This window comes from Rousettus aegyptiacus, unplaced genomic scaffold (genome assembly GCF_014176215.1).
Source record: "Rousettus aegyptiacus isolate mRouAeg1 unplaced genomic scaffold, mRouAeg1.p scaffold_m13_p_3, whole genome shotgun sequence".
NCBI classification, from domain to species: domain Eukaryota; kingdom Metazoa; phylum Chordata; class Mammalia; order Chiroptera; family Pteropodidae; genus Rousettus; species Rousettus aegyptiacus.
Genome location: NW_023416306.1, coordinates 30,635,508 through 30,659,937, shown reverse-complemented (window position 1 = coordinate 30,659,937; position 24,430 = coordinate 30,635,508). Strand labels below are relative to the sequence as shown.

Sequence of the window (24,430 nt, the reverse complement as noted above, 5' to 3'; positions counted from 1 at the left end):
GTGAGTGAGTGGTGAAAGACCATGGGCCAAATCAGGCTGGCTGGATCCCAGAGCCTGCCAAAGCAGGCCCCAGAATTCTTCCACAACAGGACTGGACCCATTTGGGATCACCTCTCCCTATTCTAAGCACAGCAAGCTTCCTTGATAGGGGTATGCTGCAGAGGGCCTAGTGGACACTGCCCCAGCAAACTTTAGAGTCTCTAGTCCACAAGAATCCTAAGAAGAAGAAAAGCATGGTGGAGCAACCAGCTTCTTCTTTGTAGGCATCTAGCTTTTTACCAAAGGGGAGGTTCCATTGCTCCCCCAGTCCAGAGTTGTGGAAGCCCTACTCCACCCCCATGTCCAGGATCTCCCTTTGCAGTGAGTGTCCTAATTCATGGAGCCTTTCTGCAGTATGAATGGAGATGTTCAAACTCTTATAAACCTAGTGAACCCCATTCCCTTTGTTTTTCAAGCCCTTCCATCACTGTGACTGTCTGAAATTCTGCCAAGCACAAAAATTAGTGTCTGACTCTAATAAGAGTAGGAGAAAATGTTTCAGTCTTTCCTTCTTGGCAGCCTAAAACTGCAATCAGTGCTTTGCTAAGCACCACCCACCACACCCCCAACCAAGGGAGACTGGGGCTACATATATACTCTGAAGATCATCTGCCCTAAGCCTGTTTTTTCACCCAGCAGTCCTCTTCCCCATGCTCAGATTTAAAGACAAAGGCATCTGGATGACACAGTGGAGCTGCAGCAATCAAGGCAGCTGAGGCAGTAACTACTACAGCCACATAACCTCTCCAGATCTGCTCTGTTGCTTCCTTTCCTGAGACCAGCCTTCCTCAACAGATGCAGGCTCTGCACTTTTGAGAAATGGACCCTTTGGATCCCAGGGATGGAGCTGTTCCCTCATTCCTAGGTACTGACCTATTCTCAAGTGCTCTTTTACCTTTGGGGACAGCCACAGCCAAAGCCATGAGCACATTGCTTCTTCCTGCCCTCAGCCCAAGCGACTGGGGCTGCAGAGCTGTCACTGGCCTTTCTGGTCTTGGTGCTCCCTATAGGATGTCACCCAGACCTTGTTTGAGTGGCCAAATCTTGGGGTTCCCCCATTCCTATCACTAATATGGGAAGCACATAATCGAACTGCCTGGGAAGAGTATGCTTTACTGGGGGGTGAGCCCAGGATTATGCCTAGGCCTCTTAGCCTGAAGCAACCTCAAACACTTCAGGTCTCATGGCTTTAGTAAGAGTGATACCAGGAAGCCCTATAGCCAAGGTCAGCTCAGCAGAAGCTGTCTGGCAGGGCACCAGGTTAGCCATGACCACCCCAGAGCCAAGAGTCACCTCCAGGTAGGACTAGTAGCAGGCTATAGTGACCCTGCAAGCATGTCTTCTTCCAACCAGCAGAATGAAGGTAGATACATACTTGGCACTAAAAGAAGAACCTTGATGCCAGAATTTCAGGATATCCTGGCTGCATCTATCACCATAACCCCTCTTTACCCTTCTGTTACAGTGGAATAAATTTGCTATTTCCTCCATGCCACTTAGTTTGAAATTACCCAAGATCGATCTCTCTCTGTCTCTCTCTGTCTCTCTCTCTCTGTCTCTCTCTCTCTCTCTGTCTCTGTCTCTCTCTCTCTCTCTCTCTCTCTCTCTCTCTCTCTCTCTCTCTCTCTCTCTCGGCCCCTGCCTGCTGCCCAGACAACAGAGATGTCTCTGAGCTGGGATATTAATGTATTAAGCCAGTTCCTGAAAGCTCATCCCTGGAGTGAGGTGGGACCAGACACTTTCCCTACTGTTGCTTTTTCCCACTGCCACTGCTTTTGGCAACTTTGAAAGGAAAAAAAAAAAAACAAGTTCAAGAAGTTTCACTAGACCCAAATAGCAGCAAGGAAAACCTTCCCTCTGGGCCACATACTCTAATGACCCAGGTCATGGAGAGGGTGTCAGATCTGGTCTCAGCCAGTAACTAAGAAGCCCGATCCCATTATGTATAGAATGGCTTGGTGTGACCACAGATGTGAACATCAAGGTATAAACAGCAAGGCCTTTCTGTAGCTATGGTGAAACACAGGCCTTCAAGCTTAGCCTCCTTTAGGAGATGGCCTATAATATGTCTTCCAGCCAAACTCAGGCTTGTGAGGGAGGTTCTGAGAGTACTCAAGTAACAGTGGAAGATTCAATGTCCTGTGGTCCCTCATGCTCTTCCTGTGTGCTTTTTGGAGAAAGGTTACTTGAGAATTAGCTGAGGGGAATATCCCCAAGCCCTTTCTTCCCATCATTACAGCTGCATGCTTCTCTCCATTGCTCAGCCTTCATTCCAGAAGGAGCTGATTCTCCCACAGGCTGGGCACAGTGAAAATCATAATAAAGAGTTTGTGATGCTATTTTGGCTTCCTGTTTCCTCTTGTTTGGAGCACCTGCCGAGTTTCCTTTGGTTTCCTATCATTGGCTAATTCCTGAGTCTGAGTGTAAGAGGGGGGGAAATGTGGCCTTCAAAAACAGTATACTGTGGCGCTCTTTCTAGAGTTTTCCTGGTGCTGACCTTCCCAAGAATCAAGTGATGGGTGGGGGTGGGAGGAGGCAAGGGGCTCCACCAGGGACACAGAAGGGACCTTGAGGCACTGAAAAGAGGAGCCAGAGTTTTTGGAAAAATTGAGGAAAAAGTAAGGCCCATCCTCCCCACCAAGGGCCTATTTTAGACACTTTTCCCTGTTCCTGCTGAGTTACAAAGTAAGTGAAAGCTAGCTGGCTGTGTTTTCTCCCGATCTTCTGGGCCCTCCTTGGTCTGATAGCTTCCTCCTGTTTTTGCAAACTGGTTTAATGTGATATAATATGGTTGGGTAAACTATGGTCTGGAGAAGCTTTCAGAGGATTATGGAATCCCCACTCATCCCTTTCACCTGGTAAGAACAAAGCCAGTACCTGTAGCAGAAAAGCCTCTCCAGAGTGCGGCTCAGAGGCAGACACTCTACCTTCATTTCATAGGGGTCCCAAATGCAAATAATTGCTAACATTTTTGAGCACTTAATATGCACTTGGCAGCTCTAAGTGTTTTGCATAAATAATTAATCTTCAAAACAATCCTATGAGATTTTTATTACAGATGAGAGAAGTGAGGAACAGAGAGGCTGAAATTTTTTCCAAGTTAGGCAGTCATGCAGCTAGGAAGTAGGGGAACCAGGTAGTCTGACTTCTGTGCCCATGTTCTTAACCACGTTATTGTGCTGCTTGTCAAAATACACCTCAAGGAAAAAGCTGTGGTATGGTCTAGCACCTCTCCCTTTCCACCCCCTAAGAATAGACATACACAGGTAGCCAAGCCTATATCCATGTCACAGGACTTCTTACTACCTGGACAACTCACTCCATTCATTCACAAGATTCCCATACCTCTCCTCCATGGAGTTATCCCATGGACATCCATTAGGCATGGAGACAGCTTAATAACATCCTACGGGTCCCTTCTCCTTGTCTCCAGGCTCAGTGAAACTAAGCATTAGGATTCAGGCATAAAAGCTGGGCCTCTGTGGACTCTAGTGACAGCGAGATTTCTCCACTTTTAGTCCAATAGTCCTGACTGAAACTTTAGATCTTCCTCAACTATTCCTCTTACCAACTTCCACTGTTACCTGGGCTGTCTGGAGCCCTAGTTCCACACAGACTTCCAACTACCCTGTCCTGCTTTGGCTCAAGTGTACTCCTCTTTATCTCAAGGGAAAGTCATTCCGCAAAGGGAATGTTTGCTAAACATGGAGTAATTAGTGTTCTCTGTCCCACCACACCCAAAAGATTGCTTGGGGTTTGACCTAGCTGAACCTCAGTTTCCTCATCTGTGAAAATCTAGAAAATAGTCCCTTTCCTGTCTGCTACCTGGGCTGATAATTGAATGAGGGCAGAATGAGTTTGGTAAAAGAGCTTTCTACACTGTAAGGCACTGAGTGAGCAGCATGGACTTCCGGCCCCACCTGAAGGCTATGCGTATATTATCTTCCACCCACTCACAGTCTGAGGTATAGCTGGGGGTACCGCCAATGGCCTCTATCCACAGTGCGGAAGTCACAGCCAAGCCAGCTGAGAATCTTTAGTCCCTCTTTTTGTTTTGTAATATACTAAGTTATTCAAATATACATTCACTTTACAATCTTACATTTTAATATTCATCAAAAACAAAAATATGAAACACTCTATGAATTTGCATGTCAACCTTGAACAGGGGCCATACTAATCTCCTCCGTATTGTTTCGATTTTATCATATGTATTGCCAAAGTGAGAACTTCAGTTCTACCTTTAAGTAAGCATCAAGTACAGAGATTTCAAAGCCCAGGGCTTTCCCTAAAACTCAGAAAGTATTGGCAAAATATATTTACTTTCTTTATTTCAAGTATCTCTGTTCATAAAATAAATATAACACTCCTTTCAAAATCACAACAGGTCCAAAATGGGCAAGATGTGATTTAGCAGCTCAGGGAGAAAATAGGTTGTGGTCTTCACTTGGTTATGGGTGAACAATATGAGATGGCTACCAAAAACACTGATGCAACATGAGGCTACACGGAAAGAAGTTTGGAGTCAGAGGAGGGAGCAGGCTGATTCATTTGTATACCGCACTGGTATGACAGGAAAAAACTAATCCAGGTAATCCAAAAACTAAACCAAGCACCATGAACTGAAACCCAGACAGGAGACCATAGTCTTAGTGCCTGGAGTGGAACAAGGCAGAGGAAGAACCCATGAAGGCCTGTGGGGTGTTCACCCTGGAGAGGAGCAGACTTGAGGGATGCAGAGGCTGATGCCTGGCAGGTGGGACCAGTGAGGTCGATGTGATCTTGAGCATAGGGTGAAGACCAAAAAGGTGGAGGAGAGGCAGATTTCTGCTCAATAGGATCAAAAGATAACCAGATACCAGGGAAGGTACTGAAGCCGTATTGAGCATTGAGTTGGGGTGGGTATCCAGTCCTCTTGAGACCTGTGATGTCGGTAAATGGTTACGCACCTTCTGGTGGGTTCCAGACCTCAGCCCAGATGTAGGAAGATCCATGATTGTACAGACCCATGTGACCCCAAAGTGTCAGCATCGCTGGGTTAATTCAACCTTTTAGACTACTATTTTCTTTTAGTTTATTTTATTTAGCTCAATCTTAATTTATTTAGTTCAACCTTTTAGGCTACTGTTGTGCTTTCAGCTCTGGGTCCTGACCTGAGTCTCAAAAAAAGATTCAAGATGTCAATACGCCTAATATCCCCTTTCCAGGAGAGCTCTGGGAAGTTTGCCTCTAGAACGTGATGTTGCACGCCCTCTGCTGGTCATTTCTAACATTGTCCTCTCACATCAAGGCAAGAAATGACCCTTTTGAACCCTTATGGTACTGGTCAGTTCAAAACATGCAGCGAGGTGCCAGGCAAGTATCAGGGAATTAGATTTCTGGTCAGCGTTCAGTCAGAGTACATGATCAGAACTGCATCTGTGGATAAATTCAAATATCTGTATCAAGATTGGGGCTCATCCATGTCTAACAGGAAGGCTTGGGCTGAGGCTGGGTTGGGGGCACTGCCTGATCCAGGACTAAGGTCAGTGTCTCAGGCTGAGGCCAAAATTGAGACTCAGTGTGGGACTGAAGTCTGGGCTCAAGTGCCAGTATGAAGTATGTATCCAGGTGAGATGCTGAGTCTGACCTCAGGAAGAAGTCAGTCTGCATCCAGGGTGATGAGGTTAGTGTAGCATTCTCTCTTATACGACAGAAGCGTCACATAATAAACACTAGCCACTGGAGATCTCAAGCAAAGACATTTCCAGGGGAGCAGTATAAGAAACTGGGGACAGAATTCAGTCGCTAATTTCTAAGGGCCTCCCAACCTTAAAGATGGTAATGAGCAGGCCAGAGCCCCCTTTTTCCTCAGAAGATAGATCCCAGCATTCTAGTTTCAACTTCCTACTAAAGCTCCCCACCAACCCTAGTACTGCCACGTACAAATCATAAGTACAATTTTGGGACAGGATAAGTCCAAGGGCCAGTCCCGTCACTGCAGAGAGCTGGCAGCTGTAGGAGTAGTCTTCCTTTCCCCCAGGATTCTCTGTTTCTACTGGCAACAGCTCCTGGTAGCCTCCCACACCCAAATCTTAGCAACCATGGGAACCCCTGGCAACTGTTGCCATGGTGATAAGACAGGGAACTGAGAACCAGCTGGAGAGGGAGCACTTCCTCTGGAACCTTCAGGATATGTGCAAGATAGGGGGCTCCCCCTCCCATACACAGTCTAGGAGGGAACATGTGTTCCTGTCTAAACACCTCCTCACTGGCACCCACACCCACCCCTGCCCCCACGTTCCGGTTCCTTCAGGGTGAGGAAATGAGGGACACCAAGGATTATGACGTTTCCATGGGGAGGGAGGGTGAGTAGGGTGTTCGGAACTGACATGATCACAAGTGTATGTGTATACCAGTGTCAGTGTGTCAAAAGCCACAAAGCCACACTTTATCCACTCTTTGTCATGTAGATGCAGGCCTATACAGTCATTTAATCACACATGTACACTAACATAAAACCATACACCTACAACAAATAACAGACTCAGGCACACTATCACACAAAAATAATTACACGGATATACTCTCACAAATTGCATACAGAAACAACAGTACAAATTTCTCCCAATCAGACTCAAACATTTAGATGCACTCACACACTGAGCTAGCTATCTGTGAACATACAGAGTAACAGTTAACTTTGTTGAGCATTAACTACTGCCAAGCTCAGAACTAGGTACATTACATGGGTTACCTTAATTAACCCTCACAACAACCCTCTGAGGTATTGCTGTTGTCTATCCTCATTTTACAAAGAAGAATATGAGGTACAGATGTGGCAAGTAGCCTTACAGGGTCAATAATCTACCTCCAGAGCCTATATCCTTATACCCTATGCTTCACTATGGACCCTGGTTCTTCATACACACATCTGACACCCAGGGAAATGGGACAGAGGGCAGTAATAGTGACATTGGCAGACAACAGAGTCCATGTCATCAATACCTGAAGGCACAGCCTAAACCCTCAAAGGTCTAAACCTACACTTTAGCATTAGCAGGGACCAGGTAAGGGCCAGTGTCTAAACTCTCTGCCTCCGTGCTGGCATAGGCAAAGCTGGAGGAAGCAAAATAGACAGAACCGGAATAGGAAGAAGTAGAGCCACCTACAACCCAGGCCCCCATGTGTCTGGAGGTGGGAGAGTAAGAGCCCCCAGATCTAAAGAGCCAGCATCGGTCCTGGGACCCTTGCCCTACCTCTCCCATTTCTATGCCACATTATTTCATTCCCTAATCAACCTCCTCCTCCCCTCCTTATTCTTCCTCACCCCATCACTCTGTCCCATCCTTTTGCTGCTCACCCATATCCTATTCCTTCTAGTCCTTGTTCCCCACTTCCCCTTCCCTCCTCCTCTCCCCTTCTTACCTCCCCACCACATCCTCCCCTCCTCTCCTTATGTCCCTCATCCCATCTTCCCTGCCCTCCTCTCCTCGTCTGCCTCACCCTACTTCCCTCCCTCCTCTCTATCTTCCTCTTACTGCATTTCATTTCCTTTCTCCACATCTCACACCCCTTTATACCTGGGATCCCCAGTGAGTACTAGAAAGAAGACAGGTAATGGAAATTATGCAGACCTGACCTCAGGACCTCTAGACCTCTCTCTTGCTCTGCTATGATCCGCTCTGCTCTGTAGCCTAGGTACTGATGCTCTAAAAGCATCAGTTTCCAGCTCTATCCAGTTTGTATGACCTTATGGGTATCCAAACTCTGCCTCTGAAACAAAAAGGCAAAGAGAAGTTAGTAAGAGTTTCTGCTTCAGCCCTTCCTTTGTCCTCAAACCCTCCAAGAATTCCTTTCCCCTCTTCACCTGGGGGTTATCCCCTCCCCAGCCCTGTTCCCTCTAGCACAGATGGGCCTGGGAGACAGTGACGTGGGCGCCAGGCACCGTGTCTGCTCAAGCGTCGGCTTCCGCTGGCAACCACCTCCGCATCCCTGCCTGCTCTGAACAGCGGGGATACTGGGATTGAGATGTAATGTGGAGTGGGGGTGGGGGTGGGACTGAGATGGGAGATTCTGAGGGTGTTAAAAAAGAAGATCAAGTGGAGCTAAGATGATGGGTTAAAGAGGGGAGCTAGGATAGGGGAGATCATGGGAGCAGAAAGAATTAAGAATAGGATATGACAAAAGATCATGAGAGAAAGACAGGAGATCATACAGGAACAAAAAGAGGGAAAAACAAAGGGGAGTTAAAATGTTAGAACACAAAGAGGAAGTAGAATGAAAGATTATAGAGAATTTTAATGGAGATTGTGGGAGTTGCTGAGAAGGGGCTGGCTGCTCATGAAAAAACTGGGATGTAGGAACTATACAGAGAATGAAAAGGAGACTCAGAGACTCACGGAGGTGCTAAACATGAGGAGAACTACCACATTACAAAGGAGAGAGCAGAAGGGCACTTAAACTCTGCGTATCTGTCCGGGTCTGTTTTGAAATTCAGTTAGGTCACGTCAGGTCAACTCCAGGTCAAGGTAAGGTAAAGCTAAATCAGGTAAGGTCGAGGTCAGTTCAGGGTTTGATGGAAAACAGGTTAAGGGGTGACCTTTTGACCCTGGTCCAGAGACTACATCTCCCAGAGTGCACTATTCTCTCCCCTACCCTCTTAAGTGATATAAGGAGAGAATTCCCAGAGTCACCAACTGGTGGGCGCAGTTTTCCTTTAAGACTCCCTTTGACGTTGCACGGCTTCCAGAAGGTTCTCCCGGGATTCGAGTGGTGGCCAGTACGTCCCACCTTCTCAAACCGGAGATTGGACTACTATGTGCGCACTCCCCCTCCGCCCCCCCGCCCCGCCCGCCTCCCGGCTCGGGTCTGAGCACCACAGACCAACCAATAAAATCAAAGGGCGCATGGAGTTACCGCCCTCTGTCCTGTTCACCAATGACACGACGATATAGCGAAGAGGTGTGGTTGACTGATCCCAGACTGCACCAATCAGACCCACACCAATCACTGCCAGGAATGTGTGCGTGTGTGGCCGGGTGACAGGGGCGGAGAATGGGCGGCTACTACTGAGCCACTCGTTGAAGGCTGTCCAATTACAGCAGAGGCTGAGCTGAGTGACGGGTAGACAGCGCAATGGGCGGCGCGGAGGCGGAGCCGTATGGGCGGGTCTCCGGGCCCGCTGTCTGCGGCCGGCGGGCAGGCGACTCCTGTCCCGAGTGGAGGCGGCGGAGCCGAAGCCGGGGGAGGGGGCAGTGGCTGTCTGACGGACCGCGGAGGCGCCCGCAGCTCCTCACCGGTGAGGGCGCCAAGCTAGGACCCGGGGGTTCCGAGAGTGAGTGCGTCGCCAAGCCAGGGGTCCTGGTGTCAGTGAGTTGGGACACTGAGGGCCCATTGGCTCTTCTGCCATGGGGGTGCGGGGACTTGGGCTCTGCAAGGTGCTAGTTGTCTGAGACCCTTTTACGGGGAGCAGCTAGCGTCTGAGCCAGGGGAGGGTCGAGTCGGGTGGGGTCGGGTTGGGTACCACGGGGCGGAGGCGTTTCTGAGCAGGCCCTGACAGCCAGCACCGGTGACATCACCGACCACCCTCCCCCGCTGGAGCCCCCACCCCTCTTCCCCCCCTCCACCCCCATCCTCTCCTCACCGCGCCTTTTGTCCCGGCGGAGCCCTATTCTGCCCCGCCCCTCCCCGCTCATTTGTGAGGGAGGAGACTCCCTGTCAGTGACTTCATTGAGTAGGTTCTTGGGAATTGGGGTCGGGTCCTCCCCGGAGAGAGAGGCAAGAGAAACTCGCTGCCTCTCAGGCCCTCACTGACAATCACACCTGTCACAGGTTCACACGCTGCCACTCACAGCACACGCTCGCACTGCTTGCTAGTCTTACTGTCACACTGTCATACAGTCATTCACAATCATCCAGACATTACTGCACCTGAGAGCAGGTGGCCGCTGGACCCTATCCCTCCACTCTCCACACCTGGGGATCAGGTCCAGCTCCTGCTGCACCGGACTGGCCTTGCTGGGCAAGTGCCTCTTGAAAACCTGAGGAGGTGGCTTCCAGAGCTGCAGTTCTCCAAGCAGGCTCCAGTGGAGCAATCAGAGGTGAGGGGCTGGGCTGGGCATGTTTAAGCGCACAGTGCTCTCCTGCCCATCCCCAGCAGCACCCCCACTGCAGGCCCGAGGAGCTTTCCGGAGCTTCCCACACTTCTGGGGAGAAGACTTCTTAGCCAGCTTGATGTTTAAAATTCAGCTGGAGCCCTTAAAACTTCGAGCGTGGACGCTGAATGGGTTTGTAAAGTTTCGGTAAGTCCCTCCGGAGAATGGCACTCATACCAAGTCAGATCCTCCACATCACACCCCCCACCACCACCTTCATTGCCTCCATTGCCTACCTTCTTCCTCCATCTCATCCTCATCTCATCCCCATTACATATAAGAACAACTTTCTACCTCACCCCTACATTTGAATGAAGTGCACCCCTTATTATTCATCTTCTATGCCAAACACTTCAGGCATCCATTTTCCACAAATATTTCTAGTAGTTCAACTCTCTACATCTCTCTTTCGACCCATTGGTAATCCATTTCCCATCTCAGCCATTTCCATTTGTCATCCTTCATCCCTCTCCATTAGTACTTCATTTTTATTATCAACCATCTCCCCTCCCTATACCACTCCTCTTTGCCATTTCTCCTCATTTTTCATTCCTGCCTCTTAATTAGCATCCTCTTCATTCTTCTCCACCAAAGGCAGTGCCATGCCATGGGGCTCCTTTGTCATTCCAGCACATGGCTTGTGGGTAGGGGGAGGAGGGAGGAAAGGAGGAGGAAAAAGGCAATTCCTGAAAGAGCTTGCCCTGTGTCTGTGGAGGCAAAAGAATTATAGGTCTAGAACAGCTAGGAGGTGGGTGCCAGGAAGGAAGCTGGCTGGATGAAATAATGCAGGGACATCAAGAGGAGGGTGGAAGAATTGGCAAGTTGTTCCACTTGCTCTCTGCCTAGAATATGCTATAGGGGCACTCTCTTGGGTGTGCTAGGGTTCCTTCCCAGTCCCAGGGGGAAAAAAGTGTGGGCCAAGGCAGAGATCCAGACCACCCCCCAGCTCCCTCTCAGACAGCTTTTACTGCTGCTTCCGAAAATGGCTGCCCTCCCCCAGATGCTCTTTCTTCTCTGCCTCCTCCAACCCCAGCCTCCTCCACCAGGCATGACATGCTGGTAGGGGGAAAGGGGGTGTACCCGCCTTTTTGGAACCTTCTCTTCGTCAGAGTGAGGTGACTCTCAGAATCATGAATCAACCTAGCCACCTGCAATAGGCCCTGTGGGGGCAGGAGCTAGGGCTGTTGTCTCTACCTATCTGGAGTCTTGAGGCCTCCTCTTACCAATTAAAGCCCTCACTCCTGCCAAGAAACCCTGTACCCCTTACTGAAGCAGTCAGAGGCAAAAAAGCAGGCCTTAGTTGTGGCTGCCAGCCCAGGACATTGCTAGAAAGACTCTGGTTCTCTGGGCTTTGGCAGGGGTTGGCCAAATCTCAGAAGGGCTGGAGAACAGCTTCTGGCCATTCCCTCAAATAGCTCTAGCTATAGGAAAGTCCTCTTCCCTTCATATCCACCACAGAAACATTGGTGGAGGGAGATTAGTGTGCAAGAATTAGAGCCCTATGTTTTTCCTTCACATAATAAATACTCCTGTATCCAGCTTAGAAGGGCCTATCAGAAGAGTGTGGGCCTGGCACTGGGCCAGATCCTAAACCACAGGGCAGGCAGGAGGGAGGGACTCATAGGAAAGGTATTAAGGAAATGGTAGTTAGTACCTAATTGTCCCCTAACAACTAAGGTTTAAAAAGGCCCTACCCCCAGGATGCTTTTGCTCACTAACACTGGTGCTTAGATGGCACAGACATATCTTCACACAGTTTTGTGTGTAGACATTGGGAAATGAGTAAAAGGAATTGTTGCCCTAGTTAGGGGAAGGACAGTGTCACCCCCTCTACTAATGAGGGAGTTAGAAAGAGCAGTTCCAAAGACTATGAGTCATCCCCTGATCTGAGTCACACGTGAGGCTTAGCATAGTCTGGGGAATGGGGGTAGGAGGACCTGGGGTCTCCAGTGGCAGAGAGGATTCCAGGCATGCATACCCTGACTCAGCCTGGCTGGCTAGGGCAGCTGGCTGAAGACCTGGACCTGTCCCCAGGCCTGAGCCACTGCCGCAGCTGACCTTAGTTGGGCACCATGCCTAAGGCATGGCGTAGGAACCCACGATGCTCAGGTGACCTCACCCAGTACACTGATCTTCACTAGCTTCTGTGTGTGGGTCTGTCAGTCCATGGTGCCACCTCACTCAGCAGGGCCTTTCAGGGGTCCTCAGTCTGGCCCAAGGACCTAGGCCTTAGCCTAGCCCCAAGAAATGGGCCATAGTCCCCAGCTTCCTGCTAGGAAAACCTAGGAACTGAGGAAAGAATCACAGAATCCTAGAATGTCAAAGCTGGAAGAAATCATCTAGACCACACTTTTCATTTTATTGATGGGGAGACAGAGGCCCACAGAACAGGCATGACCTGCTGAAAGTCACACAGTGACTTTTAGAGATTGTAGGATCATCAGGAGCAGGGCTGGAACAGAAGGAATAGTGACATCAAGGATTGGCCCTGGATTTCTTTCAGAAACAAGGAGACCAGTGCAGGTCCAGTGGCTGTGATGGGAAAGGATTATTACAAGATTCTTGGGATCCCATCGGGAGCCAACGAGGATGAGATCAAGAAAGCCTATCGGAAGATGGCCTTGAAGTACCACCCTGACAAGAACAAAGAACCCAATGCTGAGGAGAAGTTTAAGGAGATTGCAGAGGCCTATGATGTGCTGAGTGACCCTAAGAAACGGGGCCTGTATGACCAGTATGGTGAGGAAGGTAAGAGGGCAGTGCTCTAGCCTAATGCTGGACCCCTGTCCTTATTTGGAGTCCTGCATGACCTGGTTCTCATAGCAGGGAAATGGAGGCTGAGGAGGGGGTGAGGGAGGCAAGTGTTCCCAACACGGATACCCAGAAGAGAAAAAAGATCACCCACTACCCAGTCTTGGCTTACCAGAGTTTTCCCCACCTCTCTCTACCCCTCTCTCTCCTTAAGTTCAGGCCGTAGAGAGGTTTAAAGCTAGAATTAGAGGCCTTCCCCCTCCTTCTGTTCCCTCCCAGCCTTATTAGTCCTCCCTGAAGTCCCTGCTTCTTCATTGGCTGATGGGGAAGGTTAGGGAAAGGGAGTGTGTGGTTCTCTGAGGACAGAACATTTACATTCATCAGCATAAAGATTTGGCCCTTAAGCAGCCTGGGAATTAACCACTGGAGCTCTGAGAGAAACGTTTGTCCCGGATTTCTGCCCCCTCCCTGCCCACCTCAGGCCATCAGAACAGTCTGCCTCCCTGAGGAAGTGGCAAGGATCCAAGAGTGGAAAAGGAACTGCTGCTGGCAACTTGCCCCCTCCCTGGGGTAGCTAGTGGCCACGCACAGGGTGGCAGGAAAGGCCCAAATAAAGCCTCTGAGAGGGCGGCCCCTCCCAGCACATCCCACAGGCATGATGTAGCTGCTAATTCTGGGCCTGCCCCTCAGGGCCGCCTGCCACCCGCCAGCCACAGGCACCTGTCAGGCTATATTAAGAGACACAGTCAGAGCTGAGGACTCTCCTTACCGAGAGGAATTGTCCTTCCTCCCTAGGCATCCACCTTTCATCCACATTGTCCTCACTCTCCCCACTCTAGCCCCAAAATTAGATGGGCTAAAGGTATGTATCGGACTGATAAAGAGTAGGCACTCAAAAGAATGTCTTCTTCCTCGCCTTCTTGCTTTGTGTTCTGCGCCCCTATCCTCTGTACACCCCAGTCCTCCCAGCCCCCTCTTCTTGTTCTCCATATTACTAGTTCCTTCCATTTTTCCCTACTTACTTACCTACTAGACTTGCCAACTCCCAAATTCACGAGGCCACCTTCTGGAATCCCCAGCATTCTCTCAGCTAAGAAATTTTTCTCTCTGAGATAGAGGGATGGGAGCAGTAGGGATGGGGAAGAGGGAAGCTATGCAGACACCATGCCACCATGTGACCCGCCTAGGAATTGCACTCATTCCTCCACTTGGCTTCACCTTTGTTTAGGAAGAAAGTAGGAGCTGGGAGAGCCACCTGGAAACTTCACCCCTCCAGCATGACCAAGCCTAAGTGAAAGGCAACGCTCAGCCCCTAGACCCAGACACAGGGCTTTAATGCAGATCTGCATCCAGGAGGGCTTCTGAGGATGCAGCACAACCTTAAGGCGACATCCAGGGCCTGGGGAGGGAAAAGCAGCCTTGGAAATGTGGGTTATATTTCTGTCTGCCTTGCCTCCTCCCCAACAACCAGACAGAACAGTTGTGCACATAGACTCTGTGCTCAGCCCTGGCTGGGGACAAGTTGTTCCCAGCTTGAAAAGGGGGTGGTAGTGGTACAGCAGGAATCCCTGCCGAGAAATTACCTCTTCCTGTTGTCATCAGTCCAACCTCCCTCTCTCACTGAGCTCTGCCAAGCTTCTTGAACTCACCTGATAATCAGACCCTCAACAGAAGGAAAGAACAGATCCTGAGTCTTAGGGGAGGGGCGAAGGGGCAGCTGCCCCAAGTCTCTGAATTGCCGGCTACTTGACCTCTCTAATGAAATCCAAATCTGCCTTTGCGGTCTCAGGAAATAAGAGGCTAATTTAGGCTCAGCCTTCCACAGCCAATTGAAATTCTAGATAAAAGGCCACAAAGAGAAGTCCCTTCCCCGAACCTGGGCCCCACCCTGAGTCTGTATATTCTAGAATATGATTTCTCACTGTTAACCCCCTGCCCCACTCCTTCCCACACCCCCTACTACCCCCATCACCACCACTACCGATCCCCATTAAGGCTGCCTCCAGGAATCTGAGCCCCTTAGACAGGACCTGACTTTAGAAAGAGCTGCTGGGGTCACCACCCACAATGTGCCAGCTCATTCATGCATTTTGGTTGCTCTGACGTTAAGTATAAGGGGTAGAGCTTTGTGTTATATAACTAGAGAGCTCCGTTCCCATTGTAGTCTAAGACTATCCAGTGGGTGAATGGCACCTCCTGGAGTTGTGCAACACTATGAGTCCTGAATTTGAGAACAAAGCATTTGAAAACCTTTTCGAGAGAAATAGCCCCTCATCTCCAAGCTAATGAGCCTTCCTGCTTTTGGGGACCCTTCCCAATTTCCCATTTGGTCAGAAGTCAGGGACAGAAGAAACCATGCTAGAAGCAGAGTAAGAGTGGGCTTCTTCCTAGACTGTATTCCCACCTTATTTGAGAAAGGTCACTTACTAGCCCCCTGTGTGGTCAAATCCTGTCTTATTGCCTCTTGCTTGTGTGTCTTTGGACATAAACCAAAATTTGAGAGCCAGGTATAACTTGTAAAAATTTGGGAGACAGGCCAGCCATTCAAGGCTTTGTGAGACATCTTTGGGTCATGGGTACATGGAAGAGATTACAGGACTAGAAGTCACATTCTCCAAGTCTTAGCTTTTCCACCTATTGGGTAACTCAACCTCTTCGAACCTCAAGATGTGCTTTATCAGTAAATATATAATTATGAATAAAAATAAGTCTTGCCGGAGATTTTTCTTCTCTGCGGAAGTTAAAGAGTTCTTGCTCTGGGCCCATGAGCTGGGAGCTAGAGGGCAGAGGGAGGAGACTGGGGTGGGGACCAGCCACACTGCCCCTAACTTCTCCTCCTTCCAGGCCTGAAGACCGGTGGTGGTTCGTCAGGTGGCTCCAGTGGCTCCTTTCACTACACCTTTCATGGGGACCCCCATGCCACCTTTGCCTCCTTCTTTGGTGGCTCCAACCCCTTCGATATCTTCTTTGCCAGCAGCCGCTCCACTCGACCCTTCAGTGGTTTTGACCCAGATGACATGGATGTGGATGACGATGAGGACCCATTTGGCGCCTTCAGCCGCTTTGGCTTCAATGGGCTAAGTAGGGGTCCAAGGCGAGCCCCAGAACCACTGTACCCTCGGCGTAAGGTACAGGACCCACCTGTGGTGCATGAGCTGCGGGTGTCCCTGGAGGAGATTTACCATGGCTCCACAAAGCGCATGAAGATAACAAGGCGGCGCCTCAACCCTGATGGGCGAACTGTGCGCACTGAGGACAAGATCCTGCACATTGTCATCAAGCGTGGCTGGAAGGAAGGCACCAAGATCACCTTCCCCAAAGAGGGCGATGCCACACCTGACAACATCCCTGCTGACATAGTTTTTGTGCTCAAAGACAAGCCCCACGCACACTTCCGCCGAGATGGTACCAATGTGCTCTACAGTGCCCTGATCAGCCTCAAGGAGGTACGGCCTGGATCAGGTCGGGTGTGTGATGAAGGGGGATGATAGGAACATTCTTTACCCATTCAAATCTCTTCCTCTCTTACCACTCTACTCAACCTTTTCCTCAATCTCTGCCTCATTTCCCCTAGGCGCTGTGTGGCTGCACCGTGAACATTCCCACCATTGATGGCCGAGTGATCCCTTTGCCCTGCAATGATGTCATCAAGCCAGGCACCGTGAAGAGACTCCGTGGGGAGGGCCTTCCCTTCCCCAAGGTGCCCACCCAGCGGGGAGACCTCATTGTTGAGTTCAAAGTTCGCTTCCCAGACAGGTTAACACCACAGACACGACAGATCCTTAAGCAGCACCTGCCCTGTTCCTAGGCTCTGCCCCAACCAGCCCAGAGTCTACCACAGCAATACCCCCACACTCACCCCACCCAGTGTGCACCCAGCTTGTTGTCCACTGGACACTGGCAACTTTTTCTAAAATGCAAAACAAAACAAAACAAAACAAAACAAAAACAAACAAAAAAAACACCCCACTAATTTTTCAGGAAAATGTACCTGTCCTTGACCCCTTTCAGAGCTGGGCTGCCTTGGGGGATTGGGAGGGAGGTGGGGAGAACTAGCCCAGGCCAGGGGTCAATTTTCATGTCATTAGCTTTGAATCCAGTTCCCACTCCAGTGGCTGGAGAGAGTGACTTGAGTGCTACTTGAAGATATAGAGATTCCTTGTCCATGCCTGTAAATAGCACGTCCTCCTTACCCTCTCAGCTTTGCTAATTCCTCTCCTCTCCTTTCCCTTCTGCTTCCTCCTGTTGGGGGAAAAAGAGGACAGAAAGGACACTGCTTTCCTACCCCAGCCCCACCCCAGGTCCATAGTGTCTAAGGTTATCCCATGCATATTCATGCACACAAAGCACTCTCCTAGGGCTGTCTGTGCCTCTCCAGGGTTGAGATTGGAAGGGAAGGTCCATAACTCATGAACTGGGCCATTGAGCACAAGACACTTTTCATTTAGGGTAAGGAGGTGAACAGGGCCATCAGCAGCCTCCCTGATAGCCCCTCTGCCCAGACCCCACAGAGCTGGAAGCTCTGTCCTCCTTGTTGCTCTTAGGAGTGTGTAAGGGTGGAGGGGAAGGGGGTTTATTGTATTAAAGCTAAGCAGTGGAGGGCAGGGTCCATCTCCCAGCCTTCATCAGGAAGGGAAAAGCCTTTGGGGTCAGGTAGCAGCTATTCCCCAGCAAGAGATTCAGGGTCACAGGTTTCTCCCCACACCTCTGAACTCAGGGCCTAGCCACCCCCAAACTTCCAAATCCCTTTTTTGTGATATGTGAAGCTACTTATTTCTTACCCTTCATGGAGGCTGTATGGGGAGTTTCCAGCCCTTTGATGCCTGTGTGACCCTACCCCACTCCCGCAGTTGTATAAAGGTCAAATAGTGAAGGAACTAGGGGAGGACTTCTTCAGCAAGGTCTTGGGGTGGGGTCTTCAGGTTCTCTCACTTTGACAAGCCCCTGAATGTTTTTATAGTAGTTTTTTTGTATTTTTTTGTAATGACAGTATTATGAAAAAATAAAAATAAAATATTTTAAAAATATGGCTTCTGAGCAAGAGCAATGAACCTGGGATTGGGGGCAAGTGTACAGTGTCACTGTCAACCTTCCTGCAGGCTCCTGGTGACCTTTGAGAAGTCTAAGTAGGCCCTCAATATAAGGTGAAGCTGACTCCTTCCTTCCTCTAAGCGCAGACTCCTGGGATTTCCAAAACGTATGCCACAAATAGCAAAGACAATATATTACTCACCTGTTAAAAAAACAAATCTATATGGGGAGAATAAATATCCTTGGTTATGAGAAACAGAGTCTAGCCTCTTTGAAGGATGCGCTAGCATGAGAACTAAGAGGTTTTCTCTACATAGACTGGAATTTTCCTTTGAAAGAAATTTCCCTCCTAGAAGGAAATGGAGGACTTTCCAGCTGACTAGAAGAGACACATTCCCCAAACGCAGAGATGGGGCAGTGAAGAGGACAGCCTGGAAGTACCTAGCATCATTGGTCCATGTTGGTGGGGCCTGGGCTTCCTGGGAGGCATGAACGCTCTTGCTGATCCTTAAATCTTACAATTTTCCAAGGATGTCTGTCCTGGCCTCCGAGGAACTGTCCTTGCTGAAACAACTCTGGCCCTTGGGGTCCATGTGCTGTGCTGACTGCATGATGCACTTGTCACTTTCCTTGGATAGTGGTAGGAAAGAGCCCTGTAGTTGCAAGAATGCTCATTTCTGGGCACTGCCTGGGCCTAGACTTCCTCCTGTTGCTTATATTCCTCTGGGCCTGAGCTGTGACCTTTTCCAGGATCAGGCTCGTGACATCCATGCCCTTCTAAATTTCAGTGTCCTCAGTGCCATGAAGACAGTGTTGTCTTCACTTGGTCCTGGGCTCCATACAGAGGATGACACTGACTAGGTTTTTAACAGAGACCTTCCTGTCCTTGCCTTTTTTCCTGGCACAATGCCTCATCCTTTTACCCAAAATAATTTTAGAAGGAGCCTGGTCCAGCACAGAAATCAAGGGCTCTTGTTCACAAGGATATCTACTAATACTGACCTGGGCAGGGAGAGCTCTAACCCTGTATTCCCTACTCAATGCTCTCCTATTTCAGGTCTCCTCAAGTTGTCCCTCTCTTCACTTGGGGCTACATTCTTGTCGTGGCTCTTCCCGGAGGCCTGAAGCTTTGAGATCCAGGTCTGCTGTGCCAGACTGCTCTCTCTGGGTTCCATGTGAATAGACAGAACCTAGGAAATTTTCACATCCTCGTCGAGCACCCTCTTGGGATGTGACTATGAGACCCTAGAAGCCAAGCTATCTGAGGCCAGGGGCACTTCAATGTGAAAGCCTTGAAACTGGCTCTGCAGCTCAACCTGCGATTTTAGCCTTATCCTTTCTGGAGGCTACATGGGGGATTTGTGGTCCTTTAATGCCTATGTAACCCCCCCCCCCACACACACACACACTGTTGTAAAAGGATTCAAGGGCTTATATAAGTGAGAGAACTTGATAAAGACCCCTCTTCCCAGAATCTGGCTGAACCAGTCCTCCTCAGCTCTTTTACTATCTTGACTTTTATACAGCCATGTATGTGTGTGTGTAATTTTGTAATGACAGTACTATGACGGTCATTTGCTCATTGTATAACCATATTATGTTCTTTAAGGCTTGGCCACCCTGAATCTTGGGCAGCCAATACTCTTGTGGGGGATGGCATTCCTTGGTCACTAGAGCCCCTTGACTGCTTAGATAGCCATTTAGTTTCTAGGCATCTCCCAGCTCACTGACTCTCAGAACATCTTCTGATTGTGGCTTAGGAACTAGAATCTTCTTAGATTTCACAATCTCCCTAAACTCTCTGGACCTTGAAAAAATCCCTAAATTAATCTCTAACATCCTTTTCCTAAAGTGGAAACTCCAAGAAGATGCTCCCCTTTGTAGTGATCCCTTCCAGACACTCTTCTCTCTGTTCTCTGACTCTTAGGCACTCCTCTGTGGCTGAAGTCTGTTGGAACAAACTCTACTCTCATATCTTGGGTCATGTCCCGCCATTTTTTGACTTGGAATGATTCTGGACTGCTTCTCTTATTCCCATACAATCCCACTCTGCCACCATTTATCCATGCTGATGGGTGTGAGGAGTTAAATAGTTTGTCTACTCTTCTCCTTGGACTGAGGGTCCTGTGTAAACCATGATCAACATCTCAGGACCCTTAGACCTTCCTTTCTCACAAGTGAGGGGGCAGAGTGGGAACTATCCAGGGTGGGAACTGAATTGTTTGTGATCAGCTTGTCTCCTTACCTGCCTAAAGGTTTCTTTCAAAGAACGAAGCAACCTCAGCTTCACCACCCTTTAATCACAGATGACTAGGAGAGAAAGGTAAACTGGAGAAGGGAGCATGATTGGATCTCTATCGACTTAACAGTTTTATGAATTCAAGGACCCTGAGAGGTAAACCCTACCTCTGCCACACCCAAAGCCATATAATCTCGGCTTCCTAGTGCTTGTCTAATGCCTAGATCAAGGAAGAAAAGCTTCCAAGAGATATTCAGGCACTGTTCCTGATTCATTGAGGGTATTTCCAGTATCCAAGTGGCTATAGGATTTCCCAGGAGTGGGCAATGTATAGTTCACAGAAAACCATACACATTTATAAGGATCTCACTTTGATAAATCTGCCCCAACTCCTTATCCAAGTAAACCTTCAGGGTATTTTCCAGTTGCTATAAAAGAGCAAAGTTTTTACATACTGTTGAAACTGAGTTGGTATTAGTCCAAACTAGATTGTCAGAAGTTGAGATTCATTAAGATAAAGATAAGATAAAACAAGATAATGATAAGATGTATTAGGATAAGTGAATGAAGATAAATTGCAATAAGTATAATCCCTAGAACAACCACTAATAAAACAACTTAAAGTAAAATGAGAAGGCAATTAAAATAGCATACCAGAAAATATCTATCGAACAAAAAATATGGCAGTAATAGAGCAACTAAGAAACAAAAAAGACATCGTTGGTGTTGTTATGTGCCATTGAGTTGGCTCTGACTAACAGCAAAATAGTAGACATAAATCCTACTGTATCAGTAAATATATTAAATATGAGTGGTTTAAGCTCTCCAATTATAAAAGGCAGAAACTGGAAAAATGGATTTAAAAAAATACATGATCCAACTATATGCTGTCCACAGGAGAAACACTTTGAATTTAAAGACACAAATAAATTAAAAGTAAAAGGATGGAAAAAGATATACCATGCAAACAGTAACTAAAAAAGAACTCTAGAGCAGCTATGTTAATATCAGACACATAGACTTTAAAAGAAAAATTGTTCCAAGAGACAAATAAATGACATTTTATAATAATAAAGGAGTCAATATATTAAAAAGATATAACGATTATAAACACATATGCACCTAACAACAGAGCCCCAAATACATGAAGGCAAAACTGACGAAACAGACAATTCAACAATAATGATTGGAGATTTCAATACCCTACTTTCAATATTGTGTAAAAGAGCTATTCCAAAGATAAACAAGGAAATAGAAGACTTGAACAACAGTATAAATCAACTATAGCTAACAGACATCTATAGAGCACTCCATCCAATAATAACAAAATAAACATTCTCTTGAGGCATGTTCTCCAAGTTAGAACATATATTAGCCCTAAATAGATATCAATAAACTTAAAAGGATTGAAATCATACAAAGCATGTTCTATGATCACAATGGAATGCAAGAAATCATTATAAGAAAGGAATTTGGGAATTCACAAATATATAGAAATTAAACACACACCTAAATAACCAACAGACCAAAAAAAAAATCACAAGGGAAACTAGAAAATACTTAGAGAAATAAGAAAACAATAACACAACATACCAAAACTTATTGGATGCAATAAAAACAGTGCTCAGAGAGAAATTTATATCTGTAAATGCCTACATTTTTAAAAATAGAAAGATCCCAAATCAATAACCTAACTTCATACTGCAGAAATTAGAAAAAGAGGAGCAAGGTAACCCAAGCAGATGGAAGGAAATAATAAACACTAGATCAGAAATAAATAAAATTGAGTATAAAAAACAATGGGAAAAACTCGATAAAACAAAAAGCTGGAAGTCTGAAAAGATGAAAAATGGCAAACCTTTAGTTAGATTGACTAAGAAAAAAGAGAGGACACTGAAATCACAAATCATAAATGAAAGTGGGGACAATATTATCAAATCAAACTTACAGTGATAAAAAGGATTATAATAGAGTACTGTGAACAACTGCACATTAAAAAATTGGATCACCTAGAAGAAAGGGACGCATGTCTTAAAACATACTGTAATTATTAATTTCATGTGTCAACATAACTGAGCCACAGAGTGTGCAGATATTTGGTCAAAGATTATTCTCGGTGTTTCTATAAAGGCATTTTTTTTTTTTTGGATGAGATTAACATTTAGATCCGTAGATTGAGTAAAGATTTCCCTCCCTAAAGTGGGTGGGCCTCATTCAATTAATTGAAGACCTGGATAGAATGAAAAGCTGACCTTACCTCAAGTAATAGAAAAGTCTTCCTGCCTGGTATATCCATACAACAAAATTCAGTGATGAAAAGGAATGAAGTACTGATACATGAAGCATGCTACAACAGGGATGAAACTTCAAAATTTTATGTTATATGAAAGAAGACAGAAACAAATGTCATATATATTGTATAAATCCATTTATTTGAAATAGCCAGAACAGGCAAATCTACAGAGACAAAAAGTATATTAGTGGTTGGCAGGGACTGGGAAGGGAGGAATGAGAAGTGTGTTAATGGGTACACCTCTTGTTGAGAAAAACGTTTTGGAATTAGATAGTGGCTATAATTGCTCGACCTTGAGAATATCCTAAAAACTACTGAATGGTATACTTTAAAGGGGTGATTGAATTCTGTGGTATGGGAATTGAATCTTGATTATTTACAATAATATTTTAAAAAATGAATAAGAGGGAGCCAAGTATAAGAGATTGATAACCTGAGAAAAGATGGAGTCAAGTGAGGTGAAATGGTCTAGATATACAGTGTAGCAGGAGAACAGGATCTGAGTGTGCTCTGCGGGACGAGGGGAAAAGGTAAGTGTCAGAGGTGGAAAATGGTCCAATATAAAAGTATATTCAGTGGCAAAAGCGCTGGTGGATAAAAGGCACCTGGTGGTGAGAGTAATAAAAAGCCTAGTTACAAAGAGAAGCCCAGTCTTGAGGATGAAAGGAAAGTGTTTGGGGAAAGGTATAGTCTATTAGCAGATATCCTGAAACAAAAATGAGAATCAGGGGTGGGGGTCTAAGAAGTCTAAGTGACTACAAAGGCAAGGAGAGTTCCCAATGGTAAGGAGAGCTCCAAAGATGGAGGAGATAACATAGATGAGTAAAATAGGACAGTGTGGCCTCCAATGGCAGAAAGACGGCCAATGATGAGAATTAAAAAGTGATGTAGACCTAGGGCCCACAGGAAAGTTGAAGTACAAGTAAAAGAAGGAAGACAATGAAGAAGGCTACGATGGAGTACCGTGTGGAAAAATGGGCCTATATAGTGTCTGTGGGTTGACAGGGAGGTAAAAAGAACAGTGTGAGAGGGTCCACACAGAACGGCTCTTAATTAATTTTTTTGGAGGATCTGGTGAGAGAATGGAAGCCAAAGAGAGAGTGGGAGCTCAGGCAGAGGACCTGTGGAAGCCAAAGGAGACACGGGGAGCAACAACTTCCCCAACCTCACCAAATATCAGATCAGCTTCTAAAGTCACTCTATCATGACCCTGCCAACCGGGATCTTGCTGCTAACTCTCCTCATCAAGAAGCTTGCCCAGATGTCTGCAATAGGGAGGAAATACAAGCTACTGCCAGATGCAAAAGAGGGAAAGGAGAGCCCAGCAGTCCTGACAGGAGTTACAGTCCCCACATCACTGACTTCTTTTATTCCTAAAGCAGGGAGTTTCTTTCACTTTCTCTTCCTTATAGGTTTACTTTCCCATATCAACCTCAGCTGCACTGGGACCCTGGAATCACATAGGGCATGCTAGGAAGAAGGGTATAAAAAAGAAGGAAAAGATACTCATCAATACCTGCTTTTCCGAAGAGCAAGCAGGTCCCATGTCACATGAGCTGCTTTTTGGTAAGCTCTCCACGCTGGGAAACGAGGAGATTCAGTCACATGTAGTGAAGGTAAGAGCAAAGAGATTTTAGGAAGCTGTGTAAAAAGGTCCTTTGAAGGAGGCTCTTAGGAAACTAGACTCTGAGAGCCACAAGTATTAGTATACAAGGTCAAATAGTCAGTGCTGACAATCAACAAGCCCAAGTATGAAACAGTGTTTTAAACGTTATCTCAGCTGATGTACCTAACCATGCTGTGAGGGATGCAGGCCAAGTGGACCTCAGGAGAAATCTGAGCCTTAAAAAAGTTAAACACTTTGTTCCAAATCAGGACCCAAAAGCTCCGCCTCCAGTTATTCATTCCATTGCATCTCATATTGTCACCTAGTGGGCAAGA

General features: G+C 47.2%; 1 protein-coding gene and 1 non-coding gene across 11 annotated transcripts; one reads left to right on the top strand and one right to left on the bottom strand.

Moving 5' to 3' along the window:
- Window positions 1–4,162: 4,162 nt before the first annotated feature.
- LOC118601075 lies at window positions 4,163–4,269 on the bottom strand. The gene has a single exon (XR_004950178.1). It is a non-coding gene; the product is annotated as a U6 spliceosomal RNA (small nuclear RNA).
- Window positions 4,270–9,197: 4,928 nt separating this feature from the next.
- DNAJB5 (DnaJ heat shock protein family (Hsp40) member B5) lies at window positions 9,198–16,890 on the top strand. 10 transcript variants are annotated; one of them, XM_036217705.1, is made up of 5 exons: window positions 9,205–9,319; window positions 9,922–10,121; window positions 12,679–12,923; window positions 15,771–16,372; window positions 16,501–16,890. In XM_036217705.1, the coding sequence occupies exons 3-5, from the start codon at window positions 12,713–12,715 to the stop codon at window positions 16,732–16,734; spliced, it is 1,047 nt and encodes a 348-aa protein (XP_036073598.1). In that variant the 5' UTR covers window positions 9,205–9,319; window positions 9,922–10,121; window positions 12,679–12,712; the 3' UTR covers window positions 16,735–16,890. The 10 variants fall into 10 exon arrangements, with proteins under 10 accessions (XP_015986013.1, XP_036073598.1, XP_015986008.1 ...); XM_016130522.2 differs by lacking the exon at window positions 9,922–10,121 and adding an exon at window positions 10,181–10,322 and having other exon boundaries at window positions 9,222–9,355; XM_036217707.1 differs by having other exon boundaries at window positions 9,224–9,355; window positions 10,008–10,121.
- The last annotated feature ends 7,540 nt before the right edge of the window (window positions 16,891–24,430 follow it).